Source organism: Andrena cerasifolii, chromosome 9, assembly GCF_050908995.1.
Source record: "Andrena cerasifolii isolate SP2316 chromosome 9, iyAndCera1_principal, whole genome shotgun sequence".
Lineage (NCBI taxonomy): Eukaryota > Metazoa > Arthropoda > Insecta > Hymenoptera > Andrenidae > Andrena > Andrena cerasifolii.
The window spans coordinates 2,986,268-3,000,618 of NC_135126.1; the positions used below are offsets into that span (position 1 = coordinate 2,986,268).

The 14,351-nt window shown below is 40.0% G+C and overlaps 1 protein-coding gene across 5 annotated transcripts in view; it reads right to left on the reverse strand.

Moving 5' to 3' along the window:
- LOC143373484 (uncharacterized) overlaps positions 1-14,351 on the reverse strand; it is a 72,213-nt gene that overhangs the window by 3,983 nt on the left and 53,879 nt on the right. For 2 of the 5 annotated variants that reach the window (XM_076820801.1, XM_076820802.1), the window contains exons 2-3: positions 8,888-9,007; positions 293-2,230 (exon numbers count right to left, since the gene is read on the reverse strand). In XM_076820801.1, the coding sequence (XP_076676916.1) occupies positions 293-2,230; positions 8,888-9,005 (2,056 nt within the window). In that variant the 5' untranslated portion in view covers positions 9,006-9,007. Of the gene's footprint in view, positions 1-292; positions 2,231-3,055; positions 3,321-8,887; positions 9,008-14,351 lie in introns of those variants that run through there. The other 3 variants (XM_076820799.1, XM_076820798.1, XM_076820803.1) reach the window with 2 other exon arrangements.

Below are 14,351 nucleotides of genomic sequence, written 5' to 3' on the forward strand. Positions count from 1 at the left end.
TCAAAATCGGTGTGTACCACATGGTGTCCTTCCCTTGTTAGAAAATTCATCGACCACGTGTGCAGTGTATATCATTAGTGTTTTATTAGTGTTTTATGGTGTTTCTACTTGAGCCTTGGCGCCTCTTGTGAACAAATTTCATCAGGATTAATTGAGAGTCGTAGAAGAAACTTTACCAAGGTTGTTTTATAATAGAACGTTCGAACTGCAGATCCTTCAAATAGCAGAGCCTTCGGATAATAGATATCCTACTGCATGATTACACAAACGTCATCAAAGCCACGTTACTCACCGATGCTTCCTTTTGGACTGTCGCTTCCTCCCACAATGGTGAACCCCAGGGACTTCTTCCCCGGACCCTTCTGAAAAACCACCGTCAGAAACGTGGAAACAGTGTTCCTCGGTCTTCTGGGCAGAGTGCAGAAATTGGAAACGCTCTGGGAGCCACTGTTATCCATATTCACCGCAGACTTCTCGGAGGATGTTGACCTGCTGCACTCGCTCCTCCTGTCGCGATGGTGCTTGGTCTGTCGCTTCCTGAAGTGCGACCTCGGGGAATTCTCCACGATAACTCCATGACCATTCTCTACATTAACGTTCTCATAATCGACGCTGCTCTCCGTCAGCTTCTTAGGAGACTGATCCACAGCTGTGTACCTGGAGACAACGATATCCACGTCACCAGGCCCACTACCGCTTCCGAGGATCTTCCTAGCCTCGGACATATTCAATCCCCGCAGCCTTTTGCCGTTAACAATCAGAATTTCGTCCCCTATCCTCAAGGTGCCCTCTTTATCCGCCAGCCCATTTGGCACCACGTGGGCCACTAAGTACCCAGGGCTCAACTCCGCGGTTTTCGCGATGAAGATGCCTAAACACTGATCGGAACTCGCCCTGGGAAGCTTGACGACCATCGTCTCGGTGATATACGGCTTGTTCCTGATCACTGGCAACCGAGCACCGTGGTTACTCTCCGACCCCAAAGATTCCTTATTACCAAGCCTCTCGATGACGTCCTTCCTGTCAGGGACTTTAGAGTCCTCGCGATCCCGTTGATCTATCAACTCGCTGTTGGCAGCCTGGCAGATCTGGCTGGTCGAATCTTCAAGGCTACTCAACCTGGACACATCTTTCCTGCAGCCCCTGCCTTCGCTCCTGCCGCAGTAAACGTCGAGGCTGGAGAACAGCCTCGCCGTCCTCTCGACGTCTACGATAGACGAGGAAGGTTTCCTTGGTGGCAGCTGAGGCGGGGAACCCAAGGACGAGTCGACGCCAGTCATCAAGCCAGAAGCACTGCTGCTGCATCTGTCGTCGAGTAGGGAACTGGTCGCGGAGTCGTTGTCCAGGATCCCCGAGTCGTTATCATCCTGATCCTGCTCCTCGTACAGGGGGTTGGTTCTGAGCTCCTCTAGACCTGGCAGAGTCCCATAGGAGAAGCTTCTTAGCCTCCTCCTCTCCCTGTCTTTGCCCTCCTTCTTGTAGATCTTTGCGATCAGCTTGCTAGTGGAGCTCTTCAGGTACCTGTCCTGCATCGCCCTGAACTTGGCTGCCAGGCAGCTGGACGGCGTTATGCTGTCGAACTGGGACCCACTCTTGAACACTGGATCCTCTGGAGTCGTTGGCACCTTTGGGTCCTGGTCCGTCGACCTTGCTGAGTCACGATGCTCTTGGACGTACTCTTTGCTCTTTCGCCATCTGCGATTTGGGTGGTTGATAGCTTCCTCTGGGATGTCCTCCTGTGGCAATCCTTCTGGCTTCTGGGTCGAGGGACGAAGGCCTAGGAAGGAGAAACGCTCCTCCTGCTGCTTTCTGTATGGCAATCTGCTCTGCGATTTCGAGCGCCGTTTCCTCTTTGCCTGGGTCTTCTCTTCCTCTATGATCTCCTTCAGGTCGGACTCGCACACTGACCTGCGGAATTCGTTTCTGGCTAGGCCGCGCTGGTTCAGCTCGCACATTGAGCGAAACTGAGTCTTCTCGGCGTCGTCGTCCTCTTCCTGGTCCTCATCGTCGGTGTCGCGGTCCTTGAAGAAGCTCAGTCTGGTGTTCTTCACGCGGTTCAGGATAGGGTTCCTCTTTTCGCAGATCCTTCGCCGCTCCTCCTGGATCCTCTTCTTGTCCTTCTTGGTGGGTCCCCGCTCGGTGGTCACTTGTGACGTCTGCACGTTGTAGCAGTTCCTTTCCGATTCGGAGCTCGACGACTTGCGGCGAGCCCATCGTACTGGAGACATGTCTGTTGAAGCGAACAAGGAATATGGGGTTAATAATTGAAATGACGTTTTAAATCTCCAATTTATGGAATTTTGTCTATGAGCTGCATGGGTGTTGGAAGAAGAGGAAGAGAAATTTAGGTGGGAGAGTAGATGTTTCTGTGAATTTTTGTGGAAATGGTGAGTTTTAGTGGGCTTTGGTAATTGGGGGAACTTAAGAGTTTTGTATGTAATTAGTGCAATGAAAGTAGAGTTTGACTTGAGTATTTATAAAATATAGTGTTCCACAGATACTTTTCGAATTATTTATTAAGGAGTTAATATTTGCTCAGTTATTTTCGAGATGATTGGAAATCTGTGTGTAACGAAATATTTAAGTGCTCCACAAGATCGAGCCGACGTTGAAATCTACTTTTGTCAGATAAACATTCACAGTTCAGAGCTGGAAACTTTACTACTTTACAAATTGAAAATATTTTATTATCAAATCTTTTAATGAAAGTATCAACAAGTTTCATCAACTCATCGCAACTTCCTTAAACTTCATCTGCTTAAAATATTCAAACATTCCACAAAACTAACACAAAGAGAGAAAAACACTCCTCGTAAAATCAGAACTCACGGTTCAGAACTTAGCACTTCCAGATCAGAAATACTCTCCCACAAATTCTAAAACAAATACACCAGCTTCCTCGTGATTAAATCACACGACTGACACGTCTGCACACGAAAGTATTACAGCCCAGCATGGTCTGGGTTAATTCACTTGTCTGCTCGAACAAATGGCACTCCTGTGATTCACCTCACAACGTGGAACAACGCAATTACCGTGCAACAACGCAAATTACATTTTATCCAATCTCGAATGCCCTTCTTGAAATGGTCCACGTACATGATGTCACGCCAGTTGTGTGTCAACTTCTGAGCGCGATCTGTCCTCGCTCGAAGAGTGTAAAACACGTGACAAGAGCAAAGTCGAAGTCTTCGTCTGGTGGATACAGCCAACGCGAAAATGATCGTCGCCCTCGAAGCGTGACCGTATATGAGTCCCAGCGGAGGCTTAAGGCACTCGTGCAGGATGTGTGTAAGCCAGGACATCCCGTATAAACAATTTACGTGAGTACGCTGCTCGAGTGATAGTAAAAATCGTCACGAACAGGAGGAAGGCCTCCACCGCGGAAGTTGTAGACGAGAATCTCAGAAACGAATCGAGATTACCTACCATTCAAAAGTGTTCTGTGTGCAAGCAACAGGGATTGTTGGTTGCCTTTCTTTTCGAATGAAATAAATGTATTGTATAAATAATTGTTGCGAATTTAGGACAAGGTGTTTTGGAAGTACAGTGAAAATTGGTTGCATAACTATATGTTTGATTGTCAGATTTTATATTTTTATAAACTTTAATATCGTAGTGCATGTTGGATTACAATGAGTAATGTTCCTGAGTGTTCAAGAAGATGTGTTCAAGCTGATTGTCATTACCATATTATCTTTGGACTTTTTTACAGGCGAAGAAGTCACATATTTAGTGTTTCTCTGTCCTTGCTTTATTCAGCGAAGTAGTCATTTTTAACCGACTTCAAAAAGAAAAAAGTTCTGCGTTCGATGTGTATGTATGTGACATTGTTCAAATGGGTTTGCATTCTGTTAGTTAATTTTTATTTACTTATCTGAACCTACTGATCTAATTCTGAGTTTGAGTATGTGTGTATGTTTGTATGTATTATGTTTGTCCGCGAATTTCTCCGTAACTACTGAATCGACTTCCGCGAAACTTATTGCATATTGTTTAGTTTCGATTAACTTAGGACAATTAGGTGATGAAGAAATAATTATCAAAATCGGTTATGCAGTTTCGAAGTTACGCCAAAAAAAATAAATCCGTCTCATTAACCGACTCCATTATTTAAATAATTGTAGTTATATAACTTAAATAACTAAAAAGTAAAAAATGAAAAATGAAAAAAAAATAAAACCGAGTTCGAAAGAAAAAGATAATAAAATCGCGCTAAAAAGTAAAAAATAATTTTGTTCCTGATTTAGGTAATCTACGACTCTAAATTCTTTTAAGTCTGCGCCAGATTTACACAGTGCAAATGGTAAGGCGCCGACATAAAAAAAATGAGAGTCGTAGATTAAATAAGGAACAGAATTATTTTTTACTTTTTAGCGAATTTTTATTTTCTTAAAGTTGGTTTTAATTAGTTATCGTAATCTACTATTATGTGGGCACTCATAATCACGGCCACTGCCGTTAAATATTTCAATTTTTTACTATAATGACAAATCTAATCTAAATTACACGCAAAAGAAAAATATTTCATGATAATAGGCGTCAGAATTTTTAACACAAAAATATAGAAGTAGCCTATTAATACATTTTTGTCGCACAGAAGTGCTCGTAATGCTATCGATATATGATAAGAGGCCGCGCAAGAAATTAATGGAGCACATAATCGATTTAAGAAAAGCAATTTTAGCGTTGCATAAATACTTGCAACGGTGAGGTTTTACGCTCGGAGTAAATAGCGGGGCAAGTTTAGCGAATTACAGGAAGTGAGCTTCACTCGATATCTGTATTTCTCGAGCATCGACGTTAATGATAGAGAGTGTAGCAAGGAGTTACATGGTAAATAGACCTCGGGGTTAGAAAGGATTGAAGAAAGCGTTCCGCAGTAAAAAGGAATGAATCGCTTTTGCGCGGTAAATGTAACATGACAAACTGATGGGAGAGAAGTAACAGGGAAAAGGGCGATTTCACCTAAAGTGAGCAGTAATTTAGTTAAAATAAGGCTACGCTTATTTCCTATATTACAAAATTGAAACCCCAGGTATAGATGGCAATTATATAAGAGCGTGTAATCACGGTTTCATAAATGGCGGCATGGAAGTTTAAGCTGAAAATGCAACGGAAAAATAGGTATTACTCTTAATTTCAAATAATATTCCAGAGCCTTCAAATACGATTTAAAATTCTTGCTTAACTGTGTTCGTTGAATATCTAAATCGACAATCTTGTTCTAATACAACAATTGCAATGGAATCAATGTGACTGACGTGACTGTCATAAAAATAGAAAAGAACCGTTCAACATTTTCTCGCCGCACTCAACCTCCGGTTTCGCGTTAAAAACCTCAATGGATTTCGTCACAGCTCTTTGGAGAAATGCGCTGACTAACATTGCGGTTTTTCGGTGAGGGCGTTCGCCTATCATGAATGTAAATGCGGACTGAGATTAGGGACATTATCAGCGTGCTTCGCGAGGAAACTAGGTTTACATCTCCTAAGACAACACAACTGCTAATCACGTGTTTATTTTGCAATATAAATGCAGTCACTTGCATAGATAACAGTCAACTTATATCTACAGAGTGTAGAACTGGCAAGGGAGCATCCTGAACGCGGAAATTCAAAAAATTCTGAAGCTTCGTGAATACGTAGGGAATTTCCCCCTGATTACAACGGAATTTTTGTTTGCTGCCCAAATTCACTCTAAGGGGGTGTAATTGACCCCTGAAAATCCGGTTATTTTCCGAATTTCTGTTATAACTCGTGAACTGTAAAATAATTTTATACCAAATTATAGACCTAATTAAAAGAAGTAACTTTTGTCTTGAAACTTTTCTTCTATCTCTTACAGTTCGCGAGTTATAACACAAAATCGGAAAATAGCCAAATTTTCAGGGGTTAATTTCACCCCCTTCGAGTAAACTTGGGCAGCAAACAAAAATTGCGTTGTAATCAGAGAAGTCGTAATCAAGAAATCCCCTACATATTCACAAAGTTTCAGAATTTTTTGAATTTTCGGGTTCGGGATCTTCCCTTGTGGGTCAGATTCTAAGAAATAGAGAAATTTTGAAACGATACAAAAACCTCATAACCACAAGAGCATCATGATAGTAGTCTTTGAATATTTTTAATTCAAAAACTGAAATTATTAGTACGAATAATCGTGAGTAATATATAGATGAGTTTCATTATTCGTTCCTCTTACAACACAGTAAAGGTTGAATGAAGATGATATAACTTCTCTGTAGACCTTGCATTTCACAATCACTTGGCTAATAAGGGATATCGAGAAGCCTCTAAATTAGTATTGCTGGTTGGTCGCTATAAATTTTAAATAACTTCGAGGCGAGGGAAGAACTGTTACGCAATGCGGATGTTCGCGAAATATGGCGACCGGGGAGCATGCATTGATGAAGTATCGGGGTATTAAGGGTACTGGCACATTTTCTAGTGCATGCAAATTGCGTGTAGTACGTGCTGCGAGGTAAATAGTCGCTCGATTTGTACACGAGCGCAGGCTGCGTTCGTAAAAAGAGGCTCTCACGGAGCCAACGAGGCTATGCAAAGTTTCTTCGCTTTCGAAAGCGACTTTAATGAAACGGCAAACGAAACGACGAGCCGCGGAGAAATCCTGGAGATTCGGCGAGGGCCCACGAGACGGTCGACAAAGGCTTTCTGGCAGTGTGCATTTATTGGTGAGATTCTTTTAATCAGTCGCACAGAATTTTGTACCATAATCTGGGGCTCCTTTTAAGGCGTAATTGTTTGTGGGTAAATAAATAAATAATCGGCAAATCTGTTTAAACGCCATTGTTACACACATCTTAAGTAGTTTCGAGCAATTTTTTGTTCTTTTCTTTTTTCCAAAATCGCACTTTAAACGCATTTTTTCTCGGAACCACATTTTTCAAAGTGGCCAGCAGCACCATTTGAACAAATTTTATTCGATTCACTTGAAATTTTTACATTAGCTTCTAAACTATATTCTCCATCGACGTACGTACTGATTTTACGATTTGTTGAAAACTTTTAAAGTTATGTATAATTTTTTAGCTGAAAATGATGCTGTGAAGAGAGAGAGAGAGAGAGAGAGAGAGAGAGAGAGAAGTTTATATTCAAATACTTATTATTTATAAGAAAAACAATATTTCACGAGATCGATGCGTACTTTGATGGAGAATGTAGTTTAGAAGCTACTGTAAAAATTTCAAACAGATTTTTAGAAAAATTTGAAATTTGACCACTCCCACTTTAGAGAAATCAGTTACATTTAAGTCAATCTAGGAACCTGCTTACCCTCCAGAAAACAGGTTTTAAATTCTCAAATGTTTAATTTTATTAGAGTATATATTAGCCTCATTCTACATTTCAGAGAAATCAATTAAATTTAAGTAAATCTAGGAGCCTGTTTACCCTCCAGAAAGCAGGCTTGTTATATCTTTGTTTACCCACAAACAATTCTCAAAAGTACACTACGTTTTTGTGTCGTTACAGTGGTGTTACCCCCTAAAGAGAGATATCTAGTTTTGAAGACCGTCATTCATATTTTGGAAAAATTCCCTGCCTTTCTGTATCTTTGTTAGATCAGAACTATTTTTGAAAACTGAACAGGTATTCTGTATTTTGATATCCTAACAGGGAAATACTGACATTAAAATGGGTCTTAGAAGTGTCTCGTATAAAAAAGGCCTTAGTTGCAACCTTGACTCACAGTATTCAGATTTGAGATGAAATCTCGATATCTAAGCCAGCTGAATGTTTAGTTGATGTTAGGATAGTGTGAAGGGTAGAGTAATAGTGTAATCATTGATGTATGTCTATATTACACTTACCTAATATTTATTTTTCAAAAGATTTTCCTTGTACCAATATTAAATCTTCAATGATTCATTTCCCATCTAACTTAATCTAAGCTGCCAAATCATTTCTAGATCAGAACTATTTTTGAAAACTGAATAGGTATTCTGTATTTTGATATCCTAACATGGAAATACTGATATTAAAATGGGTCTTAAAAGTGTCTCGTTATAAAAAAGGCCTTAGTTGCAACCTTGACTCACAGTATTCAGATTTGAGATGGAATCTCGATATCTTAGTCAGCTGAATGTTTAGTTAATGTTAGGATAGTGTGAAGGGTAGAGTAATAGTGTAATCATTGATGTATGTCTATATCACACTTAACTAATATTTATTTTTCAAGAGATTTTACCAATATTAAATCTTCAATGATTCATTTCCCATCTAATTTAATCTAAGCTTCCGAATCATTCCTAGATCAGAACTATTTTTGAAAACTGAATAGGTATTCTGTATTTTGATATCCTAACATGGAAATACTGACATTAAAATGGGTCTTAGAAATGTCTCGTATAAAAAAGGGTTTAGTTGCAACCTTGACTCACAGTATTCAGATTTGAGATGGAATCTCGATATCTTAGTCAGCTGAGTTGATGTTAGGATAGTGTGAAGGGTAGAGTAATAGTGTAATCATTGATGTATGTTTATATCACACTTAACTAATATTTATTTTCCAAGAGATTTTACCAATATTAAATCTTCAATGATTCATTTCCCATCTAACTTAATCTAAGCTTCCAAATCTTCCACATTGATTTCCACTTCGACTTTGCCCTGGAAAACGTTGCAATGTATTTCCTATCGAATACAGCATTCTCGATATGCGTAACGTTGAGAATTCTTACGCGTTAGAAGCATCGAGAATGGTAGCCGAGAACCGTTCACCTTTGGGAGAACGTTACGTTCGGTTTCGAGTGGCGCTGCCTGCCACTAATTAACAACGCCGGAACGATCGTAATTCGGATTATGAAAGCTAACGTGGCATCCTGCTTTTTACTGTGGCAATTGTATCGGCGGTTTCTCACGATTCTTACCTCTATACTGAGACGCGGCATGAAAGTGGTAAGATGCTCCGTCAAGGTCTTCATCAGCTTGGAGAGGACTTAGGCTTAAGAGTCTTGGCGCCTCGGCGTGGCCACGAAACCAACGCATTTCTGGAAACGAAATTTCAAAACCAAACTTTCAGTATCTGTCGATCTCCGATTTGAATTGGAATCAGAGCGGCGCGCTCGTTCCAAAACAATTAAGCGTAGGCACTTTAATTAATAAATAGCCACTGCTACACGAATGTCAAACAATTCCATGCACCGAGGTATTATTTCTGCGAAAAGGAAACTCCCTTATTAATCAATTCCTACATTCCTGAAGAAAATCTCGCACGAGACACTTCTGTGACCGACGATTAGAATTTCGAGTGTATTCATTCTAAAAAGCTAAAATTACAGTGTATACTTAGAAAATATGCGAATACGTGTAGGTACATGCAAAATACAAGTCAATCTTAATTAATAATAGTTAATAGTGTTTTCTAATTTCTTGTTGAACGAATGAAAATTAGGAGAATTCTTCGACATTCCATTCGCCTATTACTGCAAGAAGAATTTTAATTGCTGCACAGTTTTTGCTCCTACCTCCTGGCGAGCGGTTCACTGCCAGTGAGAGGTTGAAAAATGGAGCAATCGGGAAAATACCGATAGATTTCGAGACAGTCCCCGGTAATTGCAGATCGAACGCAATAATAATATCCATAAAAGTGAAACGGCCGCGCACTGGCGAGTGAATGGATTTCGCGTGAACGGACGGCGACAGTTTCCGCTGCGATCGCTGAACCGAGGCCATTTCTTTTTTACCCGACCGCTGCACTTGATAGCAAGCAGCGTGAAGACCGAAAAAGAAGCTGATAATTTAATGATCGGCGGCCTTGGAGGAGCCGGCACGAAAAACGAGGGGAGGGTGTTGTAAATTACGAACTTGTCGTTTAGCGCGTTCATTGTTACGCCCGATTGTCGAAGAGCAATCGAGAGATCGGTTTCGTTACGCGTTGGAAGGTCGGCGAGTTTCGCCGGAGGAATTAAACGGTGCTGCGATTCAGGTGGCTGGCTAATTAAAGTCGAAACGCGCAGTTTTTCAAATTCGTCATCCCGCGCGACGAAGATTGAAAATGCCGGGGTTAAGGGGACTAGGCAGTGGAAAAATCGATTTTTTTATTGCATTTTCCGAAGGTACTATCTTTTCTGAATAAAATGCCGCTTGGTTTACAGTAAAATTCGCTAAATTGTAGATTTGGCAGCCAAAAACATCAAGCGTCGCCTTTGCCCAGAAACTTTAAACGCGTTTTTCTCGAATATTTTTTTCTCTTCATTTTTTCCTGACTGCGAACGAATTGAGGTTCAGATCGACTTGGGAAAAATTACAGGATGTGTAGAACATGTGTCATTTCGGCGCAAACCTCTGATATGGTCCGTAAAAATTCGGGACTTTCATAAAAAAAATTAAGAAGTCACCGGATTTTTTTAAGAAAATCTCGAATTTTTACAGACCATATCAGAGGTTTGGGCCGAAATGACACATGTTCTACACATCCTGTAATTTTTTCCAAGTCGATCTGAACCTCAATTCGTTCGCAATCAGGAAAAAAATGAAGTGTAAGAAATATTCGAGGAAGACGCGTTTAAAGTTTCTGGGTAAAGGCGACGCTATAGGTTGCCCCTTGAAGTTTTTAGCTGCCAAATCTACAGTTTTGCGAATTTTACTATAAACCAAGCGGCATTTTATTCAGAAAGGGTAGTACTTTCGGAAAATGCAATAAAAAAATCGTTTTTTTCGACTGCCTAGTCCCCTTAAGGGGTTATGCCTAATCAGCTTTCGAAGAAGAACGCGATTTTTGGATTTTTTTTTGTGGAATATCTGCTGTATATTTTTTTACAACTGTTCCCCTATTTTAAAAGTACATATGTGCAGCAACTCTCAGTAATTTTGTTATAGAAAAACATTAAAAAATGAACGAATAACAGCCAATCTCGCGGGAGCTGTTTTGATATCGGTGAGCAATATATTTCGGAAACTGCTGTAAAAATTAGCCTACACTTTTGCAGACTTCTTTTATATACCAAAGACTAGTAGATGAACGAAGGATTTTTTATTTGAACAAACGCCCTATTTTTAATTAACGAAAAACGAACAATTCAGATATCGAAAAAATGAGGTTTTGCGTTAAACGGCCGCCATTTTATCAAAAATCAACTTTTTGAAAGAACCTCCCTTCATCTACTGAATTCAACCGTATATTAACAAAATGTTTTTGAATTTTTTATTTTAAACGATTCGGCTCAGAGAAAACTTGCTCACCGTACAGCGCCTTTATCAAAACAGCTTCCGCGAGAATGGCTGTAATTCGTTTATCTTTTAATGTTTTTCTATAAAAAAAAATTACTGAAAGTTTCTCCATATATGTACTTTTAAAATAAGCGAATAGTTGTAAAAAAATATACAGCAGATATTCCACAAAAAATTCCCGAAAATCGCGTTCTTTTTCGAAAGCTGACTATGCACAACCCCTTAAGAATTCGTTTGACGAAAGGATTCGCGGGGAAAGAAGAAAGACAGAGAGGTTTTGAGATGAAATCCAAGCTATCATAAGATGAAAATAATGTGAGACTATTTTACAATGGGCTTCGTCTATTTGAATTGCAAATAAGTTTTTCGCGAATTATTAAGTGCGCGATGAATTTAGCGCGTAAGAAACGAAGGGGGCACTATATGTGCATAACGAAACATGGAAGGAATGGTGCTTCTTTGTCTAAAAAATAATTTAATACACCAGCAATTTAAATCGCGTAATTAGTCATAACGGAGATAGCAACGTGTTTCACTTGAGATTCGTGGCTGCTGAAAGATTTCGATTTAATGGAAGGAGGACACGTCTTTGTTACGCGAGGAAAATTAAAATAACATCCTACTTGTATAAAATGGGGGCCAGTTATCCTCGAATGCGGATTCGTGCCTGACATCATCTACTATGATGGACGACACAATTATCCTTGGATGGTTGTATCAATACGTGACTACGCGGTATAATTAAATTGCACTTCTGAACATTACTGGTGAATTTCACAATTAAATGGAACAGTAATTACGATTAATGGGATCGATGGAGAATATGAATTAATCGGGAATTTCAAATTAAAATACGACGAGCATCAAATGTCAGTCACTAGAGCTGTTGATTGTCTCATATTTTACTGTCAGCTGTGTTTAAAGTTCAGAGAAGTTGAAACCGGGTACTTTTAAACAAAATTACTTTCTCGATCTGTCGTGCTCACTGCTTCGCTCTAATCTGTGCGTAATTCTATCCTCGGCTGCTTCCCTCAACGCATCGTGCGTTCGAATAAAACTGAGAACACGGTTTCGTATTTTATCGAAGGAAAATACGCGATCAAAGCCCATTAACCTAACGGGTTCGAAATTAATTAGCGAACGCTATTAATTATCTCCCGGCTGATTTTAATTCTCACTCGCCGACAGTCGTTAATTCCTGTTAAAGCCATTCACGCCCTGTCGAGTCCGCGTGGCTACTCTCGCGATGATTAAACTCTGTTGTTTTGCTGGAATGACTTTAACAACAATCGAAATTCAACTACACTGTCACTCCACATTGCCACGAACAGCAGAGACACTAACGTCCATTAAGAAACTGTTTCAAATGCCCAGCAACCAAACGCTGTCGTTCACTGCGAGAGAAAATTCACGAGTGAAAGATCCTTAGCTCAAAAAAAAAAAAAAAAAAAAAAATCAACGTTAAATGAAACGATGGATTCGTTGAATTCGATCACAAGTTCCTAACAGAGTCTCCTGAATTTATTACGTAATTTCAAATGAATTCATTACTTAAAGTAACGAAGAGTCGCTCCGCGTGTTATTTGACTGTCGAACTGTCTCGAGGAGGCGCTGCTCTGCCCACTCGTTGAAGTCTCCACTCCGGAGCCGAGGCGCCAGCCGTTGCGATGCTAATGCACAATCGCACCGGGGGGAAAAAGAAACCATTGGAGTGTGTATCGCGAAGAGAATTTTCCATCGCTCGCGTGAGTACCGTTGCTAACAACTGTCGGCAATAAACTTGTCCTTTTTCCCGCCACGAGTCCACCGTAATGTGTGGCTGATCTTCCGCGACTCCGTTCGGACGGAATCCTCACGGAGGCGTTACCGTTCATCTGTTCTCCGCGCAGAAACCGTAATTTAGCCACCTCATGCCCGTAGAAACGAACCGGGGAATATAATAGCCTCTGCTTTAACGGTCCCTCCAGTTCCCCGTGGCAAATCGTGCCTTTTCCTCGCGACAGTTTCCGTTCGATGGGACGAGGAATTTCGAGCACCATTGTTGCCCTGTCACCGTGACAGCGATCAGAAGAACGTCGTTATCCGCTATTTCTTTATGGAGTTACAGTTGCCGGAGATTGCAGAAAGTGGGAAGGATATTCTTGGATTTATACAGGGATTCTCGTGGGAGAATTTTAAAGGGGAAGAGGGGGTAGTGTTGCCTTTACATTCCACTGTGTGTTTCGCAGAAATTCGTAGAAATCGTTGGGTACCTATGTATTAGGGCGATGCTTATTTGACCCCAAAAAATTAGTTTTGTATTTCTTCGCGGGGCACCCTGTAAATGTGTTCACCCTTGGCTAAGTAACGTGGTATTAATTTTATTTTTTCCGCTAAAAAAACTGCTTACATATATCGCACGCTTAGTAATAAAAGAATCCAACTCCCACATAAACAAAATGTAAACGTAATTCTTTTTTATATTGTACTCCGTAAAGGAAAAACGTATTAAATAGAAAACCGGTGCAAAAATTTGGGGGCGCCAAAAATTATCTTGCATAAGGGTGCCAACCAACCTCGCGCCGGCCCTGGTAATAACTTAAACCATTTGCTCTTTTAACAATTCTTTCTTAGGGATATAAGAGATATTTTCAAATAAGAATGTTTGCAAAATATTAAAAATAAATTAGGTAAATTTTTGCTTGCGTAATGCTCGCCCCCACGTTGTGAACACGATTCCGATTGCCCGATTCATCTAAAAGCAAAATCGCTGTATATGAATATCCTTTAACTCAAAATCTACAACGTGGAAGTTGATAAAAAAATTTTAATTAAAATTCACGAAATTATACAAAAAAATATCGACTTCGAAGGATTTTACTGAATTAATTCTGTGATAAATGTTGCTAAAGTTATGCGATCTTAGTGAGCCAGTTCCACACGGAGAAAAGTGTTTTGTAGGTTCAGTCAAGATTTCAACAAACATTTCACCGTCTTGAGAAACATATTTTTGAGAAAAACGGCTTTAAAGCTTTTACGCTGTAGCTCTCGCAATTTTTCGAATTTTTCAATGAAATTTTTTTTAAATACTTCCAAGACTTGTAGCTATCATAAACAATCTTTAAAAAAAATCCATTTCTTTTACCTCGAAATACCCATTACCCATGTGCCTACCCCTTAAGT